We start from the raw sequence: 22,187 nt of genomic DNA, 5'->3' as shown, positions 1-22,187 counted from the left end.
AGTTGAAGTTGGATAGTATCACTATGGATTTCATTGATGGACTGCCTAAGTTGACTAGGAATAGTGATGCTATTTGAGTTGTGGTTGACAAATTGACCAAGTGTGCACATTTCTTGCCTGTCAATATCAAGTGATCCTTGGAGAAGTTGACACAGTTGTATGTGAAAGAAATAATACAGTTGCACGGGATGCCTTCTTGTATTATTTCAGATAGGGATCCAAGGTCCACTTCTAGATTTTTGGCAGATTCTACACCAAGTCTTAGGTACGAGGTTGAGATTGGGTTCTTCTTATCATCCAGCTCGGATGGTTAGTTAGAGAGGACGATTTAGTCCTTGGAAGATTTGTTGAGGGCTTGTGTGCTAGACCACTTGGGGAGTTGGGAGGAAGTCCTACTACTGGTGGAGTTCATGTACAATAATAACTTTCATGCTAGTATTGGGATTTGAAGCATTGCATGGTAAGGAAGTGTAGGACTCCTTGTCGCCACCCGCCGAAACGGACATTGGCATTCGCGACGATGATTGGACTCTTTTTAGTTTTGAAAAATGATGGATTGTTAGAACGACTTATTCTCAAACTGAGACCTCATCGAACTAACAATTTTGTTAAATAATTCTCACTAATCCGTATTAATCCCAAACGGGACCCTCCATGGATTAGTGGTTTTCGCAAAAAGGGGTTCTTGGAGTTGCCACCAATGTTTTACTCAAAACATTGGAAAAAGACATAAGGCAATTGATTTTCGCGAATCAACTTTGGCCATTACAACCAGAGTTTGGGTAAGGGAGTCGATTACGTGTGGGGAAGGTGTTAGCACCCCACAACGCCCCTTTCGGGTTCCCTATGACAGATTATTTCATAAATAATAGCGTAAAATTACTAAACTACCCCTATTTATTAGAACGATTATAAGTAAACTATCTACATGATGAAAGTTTTAAACGTGCAATGCAACAATCAAAAAGCGATAAATGAAAGCGGTAAAAGAAAGGATTTGGAAAGAAACCTTCGAAGCGGGCTTTTATATATTCAAAAAGGAGTTAGGAGGCTTTTTGGCGCTCTTTCCCACTACACGTTCGCTCGCTCCTTTCCCTAAAAATAAATATTAACTATGGAAATCAAAGAGATTTCCCTTCGACTTGTTCGAGTCTCAAGCTAAAGGCTCGTGAACTCAAGAACTTAGTCGGATCAGCTCTCGGAGAGATTTCTAGGGCAGAGAATAGCTCAAAAACCCAAGAATACTCAGCAAGAGGGTGGAGAAATGCTCCAAATGTGTGGAAGGACGAGCCAATGACGTCCTATTTATAGGATTGAGGCGCAGTACGGCCTAAGGAGTCAATACGGCCCGTACTGAGTTTTTGAACTACAGTACGGGCGTACTGAATTCAGTACGGCCGTACTGAAGTTCAAAAACTTCAGTACAGCCGTATTGATTTCATTATGGCCGTATTGTAGTTCAAATGGCTCAGTACGGCCGTACTGAACCTCTAGGAGGGCGTATTGAGCTCCAATCCTCACACACCCTTATTCTAAGCTACTCTAAGACTTCTAGACCTACAAAGAATCATCCTAGGGTCTTCCAGGAGTCCTTCTGGCTGACTTTCCTTCGGTCGTCGAGAGTCTTTGAGTCTTATTTCCGACCCGGACAATTTTAGGGGTCTACAGCTGCCCCCCCTTTACTTAGTCGAACGGCTTTTTTGGTGTACCGGTTGACAAGTAAAGGAGTTGACCCAATTGTCCGGGGAGTAAGCCATCCTTCCGACTTGTAGTGTCTTCAGGTGGGAAAATTGTTGAGTAGCCTCTCTAGGTTGAGTTTGCCCTCTCCAGGGTGAGTATTAGTCGTCGCCTCTCCAGGCTCGTGCATACCTCGGTGTTTCTGACGACCTCGGTAGCGTGAGTTTGCCCTCTCCAGGGTCTGCATGCCTCCGTGTTTCTGACGACGTTGGCAGCTGCATACCTCCGTGTTTCTGACGACGTCGGTAGCTGAGTATTAGTCGTCGCCTCTCCAGGCTCGTGCATACCTCGGTGTTTCTGACGACCTCGGTAGCGTGAGTTTGCCCTCTCCAGGGTCTGCATGCCTCCGTGTTTCTGACGACGTTGGCAGCTGCATACCTCCGTGTTTCTGACGACGTCGGTAGCTGAGTATTAGTCGTCGCCTCTCCAGGCTCGTGCATACCTCGGTGTTTCTGACGACCTCGGTAGCGTGAGTTTGCCCTCTCCAGGGTCTGCATGCCTCCGTGTTTCTGACGACGTTGGCAGCTGCATACCTCCGTGTTTCTGACGACGTCGGTAGCTGAGTATTAGTCGTCGCCTCTCCAGGCTCGTGCATACCTCGGTGTTTCTGACGACCTCGGTAGCGTGAGTTTGCCCTCTCCAGGGTCTGCGGTTTGCCCTCCCCAGGGTTGCATACCTCCGTGCTTCTGGTCACTTTGGTAGCGTGAGTTTGCCTTCTCCAGGGATTTGTGATGATTTTGTCTCCACAGTCCACGATGCTGCTTCGACGGTTGTTTTTGATTTTGGTGCCACTGAGGGCTGGATAACGCAGGGATCCGTCTAGGGGATGTGCAGTTACTCATAGGTTCTTGTGTCCCAACTTTCCATTGCGTAGTTGGTGCCCACTGGGGAAATTATGATTCCTTGGGGATGCAGACACAAAGATGCTCTTTTTGAGGTGAGCGATGCCTTATGATTGGCTGATGTCATTTCGACGTTGGTGGAGTATCCCGGTTATCCTTATTCGGGTGACTTTTTTGATTTTCTGGTTTTGTTGCCTCTGCGTAGGCTGTTATCCGCTGGGGGATTCTGTCGTATTGATCTTGATTGGCCTCTTCTGTTAGGCGGATTATCTTGACGTTCGGTGTTTGGCTGAATACCGAATTCCGCTTGGGGAATGGTTATTGATCTTTTCGGATTTTCTCTTTTTGAAGGAGTGCCTCTGAGTAGGCGAAGGGGGATTGAGGATCTTATGTATCCCAGAGTATTATTTAGAAAGCCTCTTCAGGCTTAGCTTCACTCGTCACTCGAGTTGGAAAGCTATCTTCCACTGAGGAAGTCTAAGTCCTTTGACTCGGATATTTTGTTTGGATGATCATGCTTCCATTGGGGAATCTTGCTGATCTTGCTCTGATAGCTTTCACTGGGAATTCGGCCCAAGAGTGCAAGCTGAGATGTCTCTGGGGAGTATTATTTCGGCAAGCCTCTCCAGGCTCAGTTATTCTGTACGATTGTTGGATTTTCTGAATTTTTGCCTTTTTGTCGATTTTTCGGCTTTTTCTGTTGGCTGCTGTCATACAAGAAATTTTTCCTATTTTTCTATTTTATGCGACTGCCTCATGATAAGGTCTTTGAATGTGCAACTAATGTGTGTGATGCACAAAATGCAAGTTTAATCATTTTGTTAATGTTTTTAGAAAAATGAATGGCTCTCCCTATCCTCCTCTTCTTGAAGGAATTTCTATCGTCGACGTGAGGGAGGATTTCTGTGAGCCTCTTACGCAGGAGATTACGGATTTTATAGGAACCCCTCCAACTTTCTTTATTGACCGATTATTAAAGGAATTTCGTACAATTTTTAAGAAACACCAATTTAGAGGCATAATCACATGGTCAAGAGAAGAGAAATGAATAGATATTTTATTGATATTCACAAATGTTTTTACAGAAAGATATACAAAAGGAATTTCTGAAGAATGGCTGGCCAGGGTAGGCTATATACATTAGGCTTAACAATTATATCTGTAATTGTTGCTCTTACGTTCCCCTAATTGCTTCGGGTGAGATGCCTGAGCCAGGAGTGTAGACACTGCAAGACGCTTGCTTCTAGAAGATAATCACTTGAACCGCCTTTCGGTTTTCGATTCAAGTGATCGTTGCTTGCTTTGTTTTTGTGTCTTATTCTTTTGCCCCTAATTTTTGCCTAGGACGTATCCTAGCGGGGATAAATTCGCCTTTATTTTGCCTAGTACCCTTGTACTGGCGGGCTTTTTATTTTGCCCTAACTTTTGCCTAGGACGCCCTTTTCGGGTTTTCATCCTAGCGGGCCTATGCAAGCAACGTCTTCAAGCATAGTATTTCTTTACCACGTCAGCGTTGACTGGGTATCGAAGTTCTTCTCCATCCATGTCCGTGAGGATCAATGCTCCTCCTGAGAAGGCTCGCTTCACCACGTATGGTCCTTCGTAATTCGGGGCCCACTTTTCGATTTTGTCCTTTTGAGCTGGTAGCAACTTCTTCATTACCAGCTCTCCCTCATGGTAGACTCGAGGGTGGACTTTCTTGTCAAAAGCCTTTTTGATCTTCCTCTGATAGGCTTGACCATGGCATATGGCGTTCAGCCGTTTCTCTTCAATAAGATTCAACTGGTCGTATCGGCTTTGAACCCATTCTGCCTCGGAAAGTTTTGCTTCCATGATTACCCTTAGAGAAGGTATCTCGACTTCGACAGGTAGAACTGCCTCCATCCCATAGACGAGGGAGAATGGAGTAGCTCCTGTAGATGTGCGTACTGAAGTCCTATAACCATGAAGAGCGAAGGGTAACATCTCATGCCAGTCTTTAAATGAGACAACCATCTTTTGCACTATTTTCTTGATGTTTTTATTGGCTGCCTCGACTGCCTCATTCATCTTTGGCCGATATGGGGAAGAGTTGTGGTGTTGGATCTTGAATTCTTGGCACAGTTCTTCCACCATTTTGTTATTCAAATTAGATCCATTATCAGTGATGATTTTATCGGGAATACTGTATCTGCATATAATGTTCTTCTTGATGAAGGATGTTACCACCTTTCGGGTCACATGAGCATACGATGCCGCTTCTACCCATTTGGTGAAGTAGTCAATGGCCACAAGGATGAATCTATGTCCATTGGATGCTTTCGGCTCGATGGGTCCAATAACATCCATGCCCCACATTGCGAATGGCCAAGGTGAAGCCAATACGTTGAGTGGAGTCGGTGGGACATGAATGTTGTCGGCGTATGCTTGACACTTATGGCATTTTCGCACATACTGGTAACAATCCCTTTCCATGGTCGACCAATAGTATCCCGCCCTGAGGATCTTTTTAGCCATTGCAGGCCCGGGGATATGGGTACCGAAAACCCCCTCATGTACTTCTTTGATCATATTTTGAGCTTCGACTTGGTCTATACATCTCAACAAGACCGAGTCATAATTTTTCTTGTAGAGGGTTTCACCGACTAGCAGAAATCCCATGGCCCTTCTTCGGATATGCTTCTTGTCATTATCGTTGGCCGCATCAGGATATTCCTCTTTTGTTAAATATTGCTTGATGTCATGGAACCATGGACAATCATCGACAGCTTTATTTATCAGAAGGCAGAACGCTTGCTTATCGTGCCGCCGGATATTGATGATGGGCATTTCATGCTCACTATCCAAGGCGAACATCGACGAGAGCGTAGCAAGAGCGTCGGCAAACTGATTCTCCTCCCTTGGAATGTATTCAAAGACGACACTTTGGAAGAGATGTGTCAAATCTTTGATGTGCTCAACATACGGTATCAGTTTAGGATTTCGGACTTCCCAATCACCTCGTAGTTGGTAGATGACTAGGGCCGAATCACCAAACACTTTGAGCTTTAGGATACCATTGTTGATGGCTGCTTGGATTCCCAACGCGCAAGCCTCGTATTCAGCCATGTTGTTTGTACAATCGAAGTTGAGTCTTGCCGTTATGGGAATGTATTTTCCTTGTGGAGAGATTAGCACTGTGCCAATCCCTCGTCCAAGCATGTTGGAGGCTCCATCAAAATACATGGTCCACGCATCATCTTTAGGCTCTTCATGTTGTAGATTCATTATATCCTCATCGGGGAAATTATCCTGAAGGGATTGGTAGTCGTTGGTCAGCCCGTGTGCTAGGTAATCAGCTAGGGTACTGCCCTTGATGGCCTTTTGTGTGACATGTATGATGTCAAATTCTAATAACTGTACTTGCCATCGGGCAATCTTCCCAGTGATTATTGGTTTGTCGAACACGTACTTAATTGGATCCATTTTGGAAACCAACCAAGTAGTATGCCTAATCATATACTGCCTGAGCCGTTGTGTTGCCCATGCTAACGCACAGCACGTCTTTTCTAATGGCGTGTAGCGGGTTTCATAGTCGAGAAATTTCTTGCTCAGGTAGTAGATGGCTCGTTCTTTCTTTCCCGTTTCATCTTGTTGTCCTAGCACACCTCCCATGGACTCATCAAGCACGGTTAAGTAGAGGATTAATGGTCTTCCCTCGACAGGTGGCACCAATACTGGTGGATTGGCCAAGCACTGTTTGATCTTATCAAAAGCTTGTTGACAATCCTCATCCCAAGATTCGGAATGATTCTTGCGCAATAGCCTGAATATTGGTTTGCACGTGTCAGTCAACTGTGCGATGAACCTTGCGACATAGTTCACCCTGCCGAGGAATCCTCTTATCTCTTTCTCGGTCTTAGGAGGAGGCATTTCCATTATTGCCTTCACTTTATCGGGGTCCACCTCTATGCCTTTTTTACTGACGATGAACCCGAGAAGCTTACCCGACCGAACTCCGAAAGTACACTTAGCCGGATTTAGCTTAAGCTGATACTTGCGAAGCCGGTTGAATAATTTTCTCAAATATTGGATATGGTCCATTTCGTCCTTTGACTTTGCGATCATGTCGTCCACGTATACTTCGATTTCTTTGTGGATCATGTCGTGGAATAACATCACCATCGCTCGTTGGTAGGTGGCACCCGCATTTTTGAGTCCAAAAGGCATCACCCTGTAGCAGAAAGTGCTCGAGGGTGTAATGAAGGAAGTTTTCTCGCGGTCTTCCACATTCATCTTGATTTGGTTGTACCCAGAGTACCCATCCATAAAGGAATAGAGTGTGTTCGTGGCTGTATGATCCACTAGTGTATCGATGTGCGGTAAGGGAAAATCGTCCTTTGGACTGGCACGATTCAGATCCCTGTAGTCAACACAAACTCTAACCTTTCCATTCTTTTTAATGATTGGCACGATGTTAGCCAGCCATTCGGGATACTAAGATACAACCAAGAATCCCGCGTCTAATTGCTTTTCTACCTCCTCCTTGATCTTTAAAGACCACTCGGGCTTGATTCGTCGGAGCTTTTGTTTGACGGGTCGAAACCCTTCTTTCAACGGTAACTTGTGCTCGACGATGTTAGAGTCCAAACCGGGCATATCATGATACGACCATGCAAATACGTCCTTGTATTCCCTTAACAATTGGATCAATTGCGCCCTTATTTCATCACTGATATGGGTCCCAATGTTGACCTCTTTTATCTCTTGGCCCTGCCCCAAATTCACGGTCTCCAATTTCTCTTGATACGGTTGGAGTAGACGAGCTTCTTGATCTAGCAGTCTTTGCAGATCCGGAGAGATGGTCTCCTCATCACTGTCCAACTCAACCCATTCATCCTCAACTTTCGGATCCCGGTCGGAGCGAACAATCACAAACATAATTGTTTTATCGGTTCTGTTTTTGGTTTAGAATTATTAATGTTAATGAGAGAAAGAGAGAAAAGAATAAATGAGAGAATGATGTGTGAAAAATGCCTCTTTATTGATATGTATAAAAAACTGTACAAAAAAAACCCTTATTTACATGAAAAGGATCTCATGATCTCGGGTACTGATCATGAGTCCCAAAAAGAAAAGAAAAATGTGGAGGGGCCCTATCGTGGCTTGCTCTTCTCTCTACTCCTGCTTCGGCAGAGGATTCTTGCTCACGTCGGGCGCTGTCGAATCAAAAGTGATCCACCCAGCATCGATAAGGTCTTGGACCTTATATTTGAGAGCTCTACAGTTCTCCGTTGAATGCCCTGGTGCCCCCGAATGGTATAGACATTTGTCTTGCAGATTGTACCAATCGGGGTAAGGTGGATCAATTTTCCTTGGTGGAATGTAAGCTAGAAGATGAGCTTGCACTAGCTTCGGCAGGAGGTCGCTATATGGTCGGAAGTTTATCAAACTTCTTAACAGGGTTGTACTGCGACTTTCCCGACTTCGAAGCGGAGGAAGATGAAGAAATAGTTACGGCGTTGACTCCTCCCTCCTTATTCTTCCCATAGGTCTTCTTAGCTTCAAATGATTGGGAAGGCTTAGCTAGCTTCCCACTTTTCAGCCCTTGTTCCACTCTTTCTCCAATGGTGATGATGTCTGAAAAGAGCGTTGTCGTGTTCCCTATCATCTTGTCATAATAGGGACCGGTCAACGAGTTTATAAACAGGGACACCGTCTCCTTATCCGACAATGGGGGCTCTATTTGTGCCGCCAACTCCCTCCATCGTTGGGCGTATGCCTTAAAGGATTCATCACTTTTCTTACTCAAGGCTTGAAGATCGGACCTATCGGGTGTTAGGTCGATGTTATACTTGTAGCGCTTGAGAAATGCGTCGGCCAACTGCTTCCATGTACGCACCTGATTCCCATCCAGCTGCATATACCAGTTGAGTGCGGTGTCAGCCAAGCTCTCTTGGAAGCAATGGATTAAGAGCTTTTCATTAGTGGCATATGCAGCCATCTTTCGGCAATACATGGTGAGATGACTTTTGGGGCAAGTCGATCCCACATACTTTGGGAGATCGGGCACTTTAAATTTGGGAGGGAATTGGATGTCCCTCACTAAGCACATGTCGGCGGCATCTTTGATATCAAAATCATGCCCCTCCATAGCCCTCAGCCGGTCCTCGAGAGCGTGGAATTGCTCCTTTGAAATCTCGGGCTCTCTAATTGTAATCCCCGCCCCAAGGGGTACAGCTTGCGGAGGCTCTTGCTCTTGCTCCTCCTCATGATGGGACTCATGGTCACTGTGTTGAGCCCCGTGTATGTTTTGGTGACGCATGAGTTCCATCATTTGCGCCATTTTCTCCTTGAGCTGTGAGAGCTCGGCTGTAAGCTTCCTATTTTGTTCCTCCAACGCGTCCATTTTCTTGAGTTTCTGCGCGCGCGTGAGGACAGAGAGATGACCAGCCACTTTCTAAAATGAATGCTTAATCTAATTAGTTTATTTATGGAATGAATACACTCTTGACATGAGCTTGATAACCTTCCATCTTTAAGGTGCTACCTTTTTAAGACGGAGGTTTACCACCCTCCTTGACTTATGATCCCTCCCCTAACGGAGAATCTCAATAGTCATGGGTCTCTTTCACTCATGTCAAGGGGTATTGGTGAGCCTAAAATGAATGGTTATGAGGATGCATGATGTCTTATTGGTAATGATGCACATGCTCCTCACTTTTATTATATTTTCACACATGGTCTTTCCTCTCATGTCATGACATTTTTCATGCATGGGGGTTATTCTTAGACCTCATCACGAGGTTTATTATTAATGCATAAACAATGTCACATAGACCTATACACAAACAATTCACTCATCCACGAACAGTCACGAGCGAATCACGAGGTAGGGGTATCCTGCAGACAAGTGCATATTCAAGGAGGTTCTAACTGTTCTCACCGGTCTAAGGCCCCCAAGGTGCCCCCATTATAGGGACCCAATCCCTCTCGTCGTAAGTCGATGGAAAGCTCCAACGCACTGTCGGACTTGAGTTCATGGTTTTCACCTTGAGTGATGCTTTCCGACAACGGTCTACGGGCACCTATAGACCCATTCGACAACCGGCCGTACTAACATCCACTCCCTATGGCTTTCCACTCATGCCCCCGGGTATAGAGGGAACTGTTGTGTGCAAAAGTTCGTGTGCAGTTTATATTTCAAACAATTGCGAAAATTTAAACACCCAACAGTTATTAAAGCCAATTAGGTAAAACATATTATCATACAAGCGAGGGGTAATGAAGTAATTTTAAACTATCATTTTAGAAATAATCCATCACTAAATGGGACTGACTTTCGAGGCTTCCCCAGCGGAGTCGCCATCTGTCGCCATCCGCCGAAACGGACATTGGCGTTCGCGACGATGGTTGGACTCTTTTTAGTTTTGAAAAATGATGGATTGTTAGAACGACTTATTCTCAAACTGAGACCTCGTCGAACTAACAATTTTGTTAAATAATTCTCACTAATCCGTATTAATCCCAAACGGGACCCTCCATGGATTAGTGGTTTTCGCAAAAAGGGGTTCTTGGAGTCGCCACCAATGTTTTACTCAAAACATTGGAAAAAGACATAAGGCAATTGATTTTCGCGAATCAACTTTGGCCATTACAACCAGAGTTTGGGTAAGGGAGTCGATTACGTGTGGGGAAGGTGTTAGCACCCCACAACGCCCCTTTCGGGTTCCCTATGACAGATTATTTCATAAATAATAGCGTAAAATTACTAAACTACCCCTATTTATTAGAACGATTATAAGTAAACTATCTACATGATGAAAGTTTTAAACGTGCAATGCAACAATCAAAAAGCGATAAATGAAAGCGGTAAAAGAAAGGATTTGGAAAGAAACCTTCGAAGCGGGCTTTTATATATTCAAAAAGGAGTTAGGAGGCTTTTTGGCGCTCTTTCCCACTACACGTTCGCTCGCTCCTTTCCCTAAAAATAAATATTAACTATGGAAATCAAAGAGATTTCCCTTCGACTTGTTCGAGTCTCAAGCTAAAGGCTCGTGAACTCAAGAACTTAGTCGGATCAGCTCTCGGAGAGATTTCTAGGGCAGAGAATAGCTCAAAAACCCAAGAATACTCAGCAAGAGGGTGGAGAAATGCTCCAAATGTGTGGAAGGACGAGCCAATGACGTCCTATTTATAGGATTGAGGCGCAGTACGGCCTAAGGAGTCAATACGGCCCGTACTGAGTTTTTGAACTACAGTACGGGCGTACTGAATTCAGTACGGCCGTACTGAAGTTCAAAAACTTCAGTACGGCCGTATTGATTTCATTATGGCCGTATTGTAGTTCAAATGGCTCAGTACGGCCGTACTGAACCTCTAGGAGGGCGTATTGAGCTCCAATCCTCACACACCCTTATTCTAAGCTACTCTAAGACTTCTAGACCTACAAAGAATCATCCTAGGGTCTTCCAGGAGTCCTTCCGGCTGACTTTCCTTCGGTCGTCGAGAGTCTTTGAGTCTTATTTCTGACCCGGACAATTTTAGGGGTCTACACTCCTCTGTGCTGGTATCAAAAATGGTGAGTCGGTAATCGCAAGGCTAGAGTTAGGTTATAAACTATTGAGGAGGTGAAGTTGATTAAAGAAAAGATGAGGTTTGCCTAGAGTAGGCAGAAATCATAAGTTGATAGAAGGCAAAGGCCTTTGGAGTTTTCTGGGAGGGGCATGTGTTTCATGTTTCTCAGTTGAGGAAGTATGTCCATGACCCGAGTCATGTAGTTGAGATGGGTGATATTCAGGTCAAGGAGAACCTGACTTATGAGAAGAGACCGGTAATTGTGATTGATTACATGTTGAAGAAGTTGAGTGGTAAGTCCACTGGATTGGTTAAGATCTTGTGGGATGCAATTACTGGTGAGACTACTTGGGAGATTGAGTAACTCTGTAGAGAACAATATCCTTCTTTATTTTCAAGTAAGTCTATTTTTGGGGACGAAAATTCTTATTTGTTGGGGGGTATTATAACGTAGTAAATTCTTTTAGAAGGCTCAGTATGGGTGATTCAGTAGTCCAGAACGGGTCGTTCCCAAACTGGAACGAGCCGTTCCAAACTACTGAATTGGCCTATAAAACATAGTTGAGAACGGGCTGTTCTGAAGGGAGAACGAGCCGTTCCAAACACCAGAACGGGTAGTTCCGGAGGGAGTACGGGCCGTTCTGGATGAGTCCCAGAACGGGCCATTCTGATTTCAGAACGGGCCGTTCTGCATGTAAATTTTTTACTTGGTGAAGGAGTGCAGAACGGGGCGTTCCAGATTCGGAACAGGCCATTCTGGCCACTCCTGAATGTCTATAAATAGAGTTGAGTGGTTGAAGAGAAATGGAGGATTTTAGAGAGAAGTTTTAGAGAGAGGAACTCTGGACTGAGAAGCTTGCCTTGGGTGGATTGAAGTTCCGGGTTGAGCTTCGGAAAGGGAATTCCACTTCTTGGCTATTCTGAGCCAATCTTCAGGTAAGGAAAGCTAGATTGTAAAGTTGTTAGTTGTATGTGAGTTGGGAATTCTTTTGGGTACTTAGGTTGATTAGTATGAGTTGTGTTATGTGATGAAAATATTGTTGGTTGTTAATATTTGATTAAGTATTTATTAATGATGTTGTTGGAAATGCATTTGTAGTTAAGTTGTGAAGTTGTTTACAAGTTGTGTTGATTTATGATATTGTTGAAGTTGTTTAAAGTTGTTAAGTTGCATTAAGTCGATATTTTAATGACTATAGTTGTTTAATTAAGTTGTTTGCATGTTGTTAAAATTATTAAAGTTGTATAGTTGTATAATTACATAGAGATGCATGTTGAGTATAGAGTTGAAAAGTTGCTATGTTGTTTAAAGTTGTTAAAAGTTGAGATTGATGACTATAGTTGTCTATTGCTGTAAAGTTGTTAAGTTGTTTATTGCTGTAAAGTTGTTAAGTTGCTTATTGTTGTAAAGTTGTTAAGTCGCTTATTGCTGTAAAGTTGTTAAGATGCCTATTGTTGTAAAGTTGTTGTGATGCCTATTGCTGTAAAGCTGTGTTGTTGAGTTGTAAGATGATTAAGTTGTGATGATAAGTTGTTGATCACTAGGACTAGGGGAGATGTTTTCGAAGTTGCTCATCCCATTGTGTGGATTGAGATAGTTGTGGTGCTCTGAGAGCCTAATTTATTATAAAACCCTCCTTGGGAAGTTGTCCCTTGGAGCGGTCGTTGTATTGTTCTCCTCTAGGACTTAGTTGATCCCGTGTGTGGGCAAGGTCAAGGCACACGTGTACAAAGCGACCACGGTATAGGGGCAAGGTCGAGCTATACCGATTATAAAGCGACCACGGTATAGGGGCAAGGTCGAGCTATACCGATTATAAAGCGACCACGGTATAGGGGCAAGGTCGAGCTATACTGATTATAAAGCGACCACGGTATAGGAGCAAGGTCGAGCTATACCGATTACAAAGCGACCACGGTATAGGGGTCAGGTCGACCTATATCGATTACAAGTGACCAATTTGAGTAAAGTACGAAGTCGGGAACTTAGTTCCTAACCGAGTACTATACTTCCTTGTTTAAGTGACAAAGTCTGAGAAACCATTATCATGTTGTGGATTGATATCCAAATGTGTTGTGTTGTCGGTTTGGTAGGACCTAGCCACTTAGACTACTTACTATGTTGTAGGAGATCTCCGAGTCGAAATGCGTGACGACGCATAAGTTGTTGAGGAGTTGATTTGTTGATGATATGAGTTGTATAATTGTTGTTGTGTTGTTAAGCTATGATTGTGTTGTATGTTAAACTTGTTGAGGATGACGATAGTGTGGTTATGTTGTAAGTTGAAATGAATGTTAAGATGTATAGTATATATATATGTTGTTTGCGTCAAGTGTCGAATGCGAAGATGATTATATAGTATATATGTTGCATATTAAATTATTATGAGTTGTTTATTGTCTCTAGCTTACCCTTGGATGTCTCCATGTGGTTTGGACTGCGATGATCATACGTGGTATGGGAGCAGGGCAGGGATAGGTTGGGAGGTAGCTGCTAGAGGCCACAGGAGGTGCCTGAAGATGGATATTTTTTTGTAGGCTACCTTATAGTAGCAGATTTTCTTGTGTATAACTAGTTGTTTGTTGCTTGATTAGCAACTTGTGTTGTAAATATTTATTATACTATTATAGTATATTTTCGAGCAGTATGTAGTGTTGTTCCGTAGTGTGACGGCCACGGCGGGTCGTTACAGGCCGCGTCCTCGTTGTCATCCGTGGTAGCCTCCTCTGTGAGATTACTACCGTTGGACATATTGTCTGAGGTGCCCTCCTTGGATGAGTTCCTCAATGCGGTCTCTGAGCGTACGGTATTCCTCGATTGTGTGACCATAGTTTCTATGGTATCAGCAATGCTTGGATTTGTCCGCACTGTTGGGACTGTGTCCGGGTGGTGGCAGAGTGAGCAGGTTGGCATTGCTGGCCTCTTCCAGGATGTGTACTCGGGGCGCATTCAAGAGGGTGTAGAAGTCATACCTCCCTCCTTTGTTTTCCCTAGAAGCCTTCTTGAATTGGCTGTCATTGGTGACCTTCATCTTGTCTTTGTAGCCGTGGTCTGGCTTCGCCTGAGATTTTCCACGAACTTGGTCGCAGAAAGTAGAGTGCTCTTCAATATGAATATACCCTGTAGCTTGGGCACGGAGTTCGTCCATGTCTGGTGGAGGTCGCCGACACAGGCTGTCAACGAAGGGTCCTAGTTTGAGTGCCATGAGCATGGCGTGTAGGGCGACCTCGAGGTTTAGGTTTTGGATTTTGACCGAGATGCTAGCAAAGCGTTCCATGAACGTCCTTAGTGGCTCATCATCGCCTTGCCTGAGGCTGGCCAGGGCGGCGGATGTGATGTGATGAGGTTGACTTGTTGCATACTGCACCGTGAATCGCCTTACTAGAGTGTCAAAGCTATCGACCAACCATGGCGGCAACTGAGTGTACCAAGCGAGTGCTGCCCCCTTGAGTGAGGTCGGAAAAACCCTACACATAATAGCATCCTCGTTAGTGTACAAATTTACCTGTGTGACGTATAGGTCGATGTGCTCATCTAGGTCAGTAGTGTCATCGTAACGGTCGATGTTGAGAGGCTTCCACCCAAAGGGAAGGGGTGTCTCCATGATGCCGTCAACAAAAGGATGGCGGCGGATGTTCACCCTATGTCCTAGGGTAGGTGCATTGCTGACTTCATGGTCTGACCTATTCGTCGGTGCATGTGACCAATGAATAGTAGACCTATGGGTCGCCGCCCGGGGTGCAGTCGGTGGCTGGGAGGCCGAGTGCCCCTCTTCCTCGTTTTGATTACTCGGTTGAGGGGGTTGATCAGAAGGGCGCCGAGGAAGCTGTGCGCGAATGCGCTCATTCTCAGCGCGCAGTACCGCTAGGTCGGCTTCGTGCCTGGCACGGATGTTCTCCAGGTCGACGACGTGTTGTTGCCGCATTTGATCGACTTGCTCGATCAACCTCCTCAATGTTGCTTCACCTTTCATTCTTGTTGCGCGATCTAGGTCGTCTGTTGCTCGTCTACTATGGCTTTGGGTGAAAACCATAAGCGTGGCCGATAAGAGATGTCTCGATCGGCCCCACAGTGGGCGCCAAATGTTCTTACCGGAGATCAATCGTAGGGGACGATCTGCTGGGCAAGATTGGTGAGCCTCCTTCGCTGGGTACGCTTGCTGTTCCGAAGTGGGGGTGGTACCTACAAAAGAGACTCTGATGCTAAAGTTAGTTTTTGTGTGTGTATGGGTCCCGTATAAGTAATGCACGTACCTTAGTGTGAATTAGGGTTTATCTAGGCCTTGGGCCTGAGATCAGTTGTGACTTGTTCAGATAATGGGCCTTTGTCTTGGCCGATGTTGCGTGGCGCATGTCCGATGTCAACCTGCGTTGTGATGCCGAGCTTGAACTCGGCTTCGCGGTACGGATAGTACACCTTGATTTTTTATTTTTTATTTTGCTCTGAGACATCTAATAGAAGAAAAGCTCTTTTTTCATATAATTAATAATAAAAAATATTTCAAAAACAACAAAAATTTTCCCACACATAACCATCTAATACAACAAATCAAATGTGACTGCCCCGTTTTGGCCCGACCCGCCAAAAACTAGCCCAGCTAGGCTATCATTGAAAAGCGAGCTAGAAATGTTGGCTCGTCCTACCTAAATGCAAGCTGGTGGGCCGGTGGACCAGCCCGCATTATATTAAAAAAAATACCAAATAAAAAATAAAAAATTTACCAACAAGTTGGTGGGCTTTGCGAGTTGGAATGATGAGTTCAGCCCGCCAAATTTTGGCGGACCACGGCCCATTTTGCCACCCCTAGACTTCATTACAAATCCTTATAAATAGAAATCAAATTACTAAATAAAGAAACACAAAAAACACTGGATTAAAGAATAAATTGAATATAAGAAAAAATATAGAGAAAATAAAAAATAAACAAGAAATAAAACACACATAAAAAACCTAGATATATTTAGAAGAAACCATAAATTAAAAGAAATGTATAAACAAAATAGAAAGAAACAAACTAGAATCAAGCAAGCAAGTGTATTAGAGAGCATGTGAGTAGGAACGAGTGCGAGTAGAGCAAGTGTAGAGGAGAGCGAGTACAAGCTCCATGAGAGAAATTTTGAAATTCTTTCTATCCTGGTGGAAATTGAAATCCCTAATTTTAGTTGATTAAAATTCTACTTTAAATTTCTTAAATTTTAAATTTTTTTAATAAAATATCCAAACAAAAAATTTTGTAAAAGAAATTTCAAAATCACTTCTTAAATTACATCTCTCGTTTAAAATACCTTATTCAAACACATCATTAAGTCCATTAAAGTTTAAGTTGATTTTGGCTGAAAACTTCAATTTGTTTTCCTTTTTCATTTTTTTTTTCTCTCTTATAAATAAGTATGGAAATGTTTATTCAAACAACACATAAGTAGGGTCTATGATTTATTATTTTCAGAAAAATTATGTGACCATCAACATGTAACCCTAACAATTCTTTTATAGTTATTTACAACTTCCTCTGAAGAACAATGCCAGTAGGAGTCCTCTAAGAATGTATCATTCAGGTGCCAGGTCAAGATTCTAATTCCATTTTGAGATTTTATTTGAACAGAAGAGCTTCTTTTGGCCTTTCAAGAAGAGATAGGACTGTGGCCGCAATGTCTTTCGATGAAAGCCCTGCTTCTTCAATCTGAGTTTGCGGTGATCCATGATCGATGTACCTATCAGGAAGCATCATTGCTCTCCACTGCAGGTAAAGTTTAAAGGGCTGTCACTTAAAAGTGCACAAAAAAAGGGACACATCTAAAAATGAAATCATAGAGAGAGTGACTTCTCTAATCTCCATTGAGGAAGGTTTACCTTTAGAGGTCCATCTAGGATACCGGATAAGCTCAAGAATTGTGAAACATGTGATCCAAAACCTCCAATGGAACCCTCTTCCACTGTGAGGAGCATTTCATGCTCTTTGGCTAGTAGCCTAATGAGATCAGTATCCAAAGGTTTGCAAAACCTAGCATCAGCAACTGTCACAAAAATGTCTAGTTCTTTAAGCATTTCTGAGGCTTGGAGGCATTGTTGGACTGCAGAACCATATCCCAAAATAGCAACTCTGCTGCCTTCTGTCAGAATTCTTCCCTTCCCTATCTGCATAACCAAAACAATTTCTATTTAGTGGCTTAACTATTGAGCATTGAGTTCATGAAATATTTGTTAGTTACTCATTCTGACCTCAAGTGGGGTTCCTTTGTTATTGAATGGAAGAGTAGCTCCAATTCCATTTCCCCTTGGAAATCTAAAGCAACTTGGTCTGTCATCGATAGCTGCTGCGGTTGCAACCATGTGCATGAGTTCAGCTTCATCAGAGGGAGCCATGACCACCATGTTGGGGAGGCAAGCCATGTAAGTGATGTCAAATGCACCACAATGCGTTGGTCCATCAGCTCCAACCAAACCAGCTCTATCCATAGCAAATCGAACAGGTAGCTTTTGAAGATCAACATCATGGACCACCTTCATACCCAAAATAAATCATAGTGATGAGAATGTTTTATTTTATCACAGATAATTAATTACACAGATAACAAATCACTAATTAGTTAGTTTGGACTATTTTCATTTGAAGATATTGGCCGACCTGATCATATCCACGTTGCAGGAATGATGAATAAATGGCACAAAATGGCTTGAGACCTTCAGCAGCTAAACCAGCTGCAAATGTGACAGCATGTTGTTCAGCTATCCCCACATCAAAACATCGTTCGGGAAACCTTTTCTGGAAATAATTGAGGCCAGTACCACCACCCATTGCTGCGTGAATAGCCACTATCTTGTTGTCTATTTCAGCTTCCTTTATCAAAGACTCAGCAAAGTATTGTGTGTATGAAAGTGTAGGGGATTTTGCCTTAAATTGGTGGCCTGTTTTTGGATCAAACTTCACGACACCTAAAAATATGAGAAAGTAGTAGTGTGTGTTTAGATTCAGGTTAGATTATCCAAAATAATGTTGGTATTTCAGGTAGTTATACACATGTTTGTGTTAGGATACAAAGACGTCTCACATTATTAAAATAAGAGAAGAATTAAGAGTTTATAAAGCACATGTATATCCCATTGGTTTGAGATCTTTTATATGATGACCAAAAATAAAATTATGAAAATTTAATTCTAAAATAAATTATATCTTACCAATGTGAAAATATGTATGCAAATACTGTAAATACTCCTAATAAACATCAATATATAATACCCCTCTTGTTAAATATACACCCCAAAAACAAACTCCAAAGCAACCTATAAATATACACCCCACAAACACCCTAAGAATTTGGTCTCATGTTGAGAAATTAATTGAATTGAAACATCTGTGTTAAATAAAAGCTTCTAAAACGAATCTTACTACTAACACACATTTTGAATAAAAATATCCATACAAAAATGAGTTTACATCAAAATCAATTTTGTAAAACTTATTTCATTCAAATTAAATTTTGAATTGCTCATCATGACTTTGTTGAGACATGAAAGAAATATCCCTTCCTCACCATGCATTTTATCATCTGCTATTTCTGCTGGGGGGTATCCCTTTCCTTTTTCTGTCACAATGTGAATCAAAACTGGACCAGGGGCAGGCATTGCTTTGACTTTTTCAAAGATGGTGACCAGATCTTCGATGCTATGACCGTCGACAGGACCTATGTAGTATAAGCCAAGCTCCTCAAAAAATGTAGAACCTGAACCGCTGATCATGCCTCTTGCATACTCATCTACTTTTGCAGCAACTTGGTGTGTTTGTCCTCCTAATTGTTTTGTGATGCTCTTCATTTAGCAGATAAAATTAGAGTCAAATACAAGCTTATGCCAGAAACCATGATGTTAACAACTAATAATAATATAATAAGTTTGAGAGGCTTACCTTTGCAGCTTCTCTAAGTCTGCGGAATTGGGTGCTTGCTTGAATTTTGCTCAAAGCACTACTGAGAGCTCCAACGGGAGTTGCAGGGCCATCAAGTGTGGCAGTTGGTAAAGAGACTTGCTTGTTGTCATTAAGTATAACTATCATGTTAGTATCAAGGAACCCTGCGTTGTTCATTGCCTCGTAAGCTTGTCCTGCTGTCATCGCCCCATCTCCAATCACTGAAACTATGTTGGTGTTCTTTCCCAATAGATCACGTGCAACAGCCATGCCTAACAATATTGATAATTGTTGTTCAATAGGTCAGATATATCATATATACATTTATATTTTTTGTATAGGTAGAAGATATAACTCCATCCTACCATTAGCTCATTTTAAGGATAAAGTGGTACTTAAAGTAGAGATTGAATTCCGATCCTTAATTAATAAATACAAGTGTTGAATCAATTGTTCTAAAAACTTATGTCATACATGCATCTAAAGTTATACATATATTTGATGAAACATGTATTGGTCTTGAAATAGAGTCAAAATGAGCATGGCTCGTGGGCCAACCCGGCCCATCATGAAAACGGGTCGGGCCGGACCAAAATAAATAAAAGTTTTATAGTAAGTGGGTATATTTCAACCTGGCCCACCTGGATTGAACCTATGATGGGTCGGGCAGCCCACCAGTCCACCTTTTCTTTAAAAAAATTTGAAATTTGATTATGATTTATAGTTAATTGTGTATAATGAGACATTGAAATTTTTTATTTTAGACTTTTATCGTAGTTTGTATTTAATTTTGTATGATGATTTATGACGTATGACTATTAATGATGCTAATTTTATGGTTATTATGTTAATTTATAGTTAATTTGCAATTTTAAATTTTATTAATATTTTTTTTTAATTTTTTGGTGGGTTGGTGGGCTGGCCCGTATAACCCACCAACCCATGATGGGTCAGACCAGGCCAAGAAAATTTTGAAAAAATTAAAAATGAGTTGGACCGGGTTGGCCCAGTTTTAAAGAGAGTCAAAGTAGGCTAGCCCATATGAGTCGGGCTACCCGTTTTGACACATATAATTAAGAAACTCACCGAGACCAGCAGATATGCTTGTTGAACTGTGCCCTGCCCCAAAAGCATCATGAACACTTTCATCCCTTTTAGGAAATCCAGCTAACCCTGAAGTCTTTCTGATGGTGTGCATCCTTGACCTTCTTCCTGTCAGAATCTTGTGTGGGTATGCCTGCAATTTGGTTACATCTTAGACCCTCCTCTTACACATGGCAAAGGAATAACACTTAATAACAAAGAAAATTTGTATGAAGGGAAGCAAAAATCTAAAATTTTAATTTTGTTACAAGAGCAAAATTCCCTAAATGAATACGGTTTACATTTTTTTACCCCTTTTCTTTTTCCTATTTAATTTTCTATTGGAAAACAAGAGTAAAAAATAATAATGATTACCTGATGGCCAACATCCCATATAATTTTGTCTTCAGGGGTGTCAAAAACATGATGCAAAGCCACTGTTAATTCCACCACTCCCAAACTTGAGCTAAGATGCCCTCCAGTATTTGACACACTGTGTACAATATCTGCCCTCAGCTCTGCTGCAAGTTGCTCAAGATCCTGACAAATACGTGCATACGTTTACAAACAAACCAACGAAAAATCATAGAAAAAACGGTTTTGGCAGCCACAGACAAGAAATTATCTATGCCATTTCCCTTAATAATTGATTGCCAGTTTTAAACCTGCGCTGTCAGATTCTTCATGTGAATTGGGTGATTGATTGTGTCCAACAATGGTGTTTCTGGTTTCTCTGCTGAGAACTTGATCTTCCACTCATCTTTCTCTTTCTTTATAATAGTCCTCTCCCCATCACCTGAGCCACTTGCTGAAGCTCTCACATAGAACTGACACACACACAATCACACATAATCCACAATTGCACCATAAGTGAAAAAATCATGGTCTTTTTTTCCTAACAAAAGGAACAAGGCTGTCCCTTATGGGATCAAAAGAGTAACAAAAAGGAAATGAGAAACAAAACCCCAGTATCATGTTCAAAGAGATGGTGTTTAGCCTTGTTATATGTTAAGATCAAAAAGGGGTTGCTACATATATGTACATGTGATTCACCAACCTTGTTTATGCAGCCATGGTTTGGACTTGGAACTAAGTGTTTGTGGCATGGATACACAGAAGGCTTAACAAAGGTGCCACAGAAGGCCATGGCTATTCAAATCAGCGAGAGAAACAGATGGGAAAAGATGTTTGAAATTATTCAGAAAGAGACCAAATATGAACCAACGCTAGCCTCGCGCAGGTACTTGCATTCAAACTCTAGTGTGGAACTCTCATATATAGGGAGAAGAATGCATAAAAATTACAAAACCAAGGCTCAAGAATTTTATTTTTTATTTCTTTGTTTATTGTGTCAAATATTCTCCTTTTGTATCTTTTTTTTATTATTTATTGATTACATTACTATCGTTCATGATGTTTGTTTTATTTTATTTTAAAGCATTGGGAGCTGCTGACTTTTTCTTAGTTTAATTCGGTGAAAAAAATAATAATTAATTTTTTATGTTAAAAATACACTCTTGTTTTTTCTGACAAATTCAAATATTTTTTTATCTGTAGGGATTCCAAAAGATTTACAACACTTACATATCCGCCCAATCAACTAATATACATCTCTTCGGTTGACAAATTCAAACATGTGACATTTTTTTTGATTTTTTTAAAAATTTTTCATAAAGATCTATTAGCTTATGTAAAACAAAAATTATTAATGAAACATTTTTTACATTAACCTCCTTCAAAGACACACAAATTAAATATGTTACATGAAAATTTTCTCTTAATTTATACATTTAATTATTATTTTAATTAATTATTATGAATTCTTATAAATTTATTTATATTAACTATCTTTATTTTTAGTTATCATTTTGAAAAATAAATTAAAATAAATCAAATGAAAAATGATATATGAGTAAAATAAAACTAAACACAAGTATTGAAATAATATTTAAGTGATATTATCTATAATTTTTAACAATATATAAAAGCCATAAGATATTTTCGTATATACATTTTTTGACCATTTTATTCTTTTAATAACTACTCCACTTTTAACCCACTCACTTCCACTATTTTTTGTATTTAA

At 41.6% G+C, this 22,187-nt stretch overlaps 1 protein-coding gene across 1 annotated transcript; it reads right to left on the bottom strand.

The window, feature by feature from the left end:
• Window positions 1–16,514: 16,514 nt before the first annotated feature.
• LOC109800692 (1-deoxy-D-xylulose-5-phosphate synthase 2, chloroplastic) lies at window positions 16,515–21,370 on the bottom strand. Its single transcript, XM_083074982.1, has 10 exons — window positions 21,159–21,370; window positions 20,767–20,928; window positions 20,477–20,641; window positions 20,105–20,255; window positions 19,019–19,290; window positions 18,648–18,921; window positions 17,741–18,048; window positions 17,335–17,616; window positions 16,966–17,250; window positions 16,515–16,852 (listed from the first exon to the last, which is right to left on the bottom strand). The coding sequence occupies exons 1-10, from the start codon at window positions 21,246–21,248 to the stop codon at window positions 16,706–16,708; spliced, it is 2,136 nt and encodes a 711-aa protein (XP_082931108.1). The 5' UTR covers window positions 21,249–21,370; the 3' UTR covers window positions 16,515–16,705.
• Between the last annotated feature and the right edge of the window lie 817 nt (window positions 21,371–22,187).

The sequence above is a fragment of the Cajanus cajan genome, chromosome 5 (genome assembly GCF_000230855.2).
Source record: "Cajanus cajan strain Asha chromosome 5, NIPB_CcT2T_4, whole genome shotgun sequence".
Lineage (NCBI taxonomy): Eukaryota > Viridiplantae > Streptophyta > Magnoliopsida > Fabales > Fabaceae > Cajanus > Cajanus cajan.
Note: the sequence above shows the minus strand (reverse complement) of the source record. Positions and strands in the feature narration are given on the sequence as shown.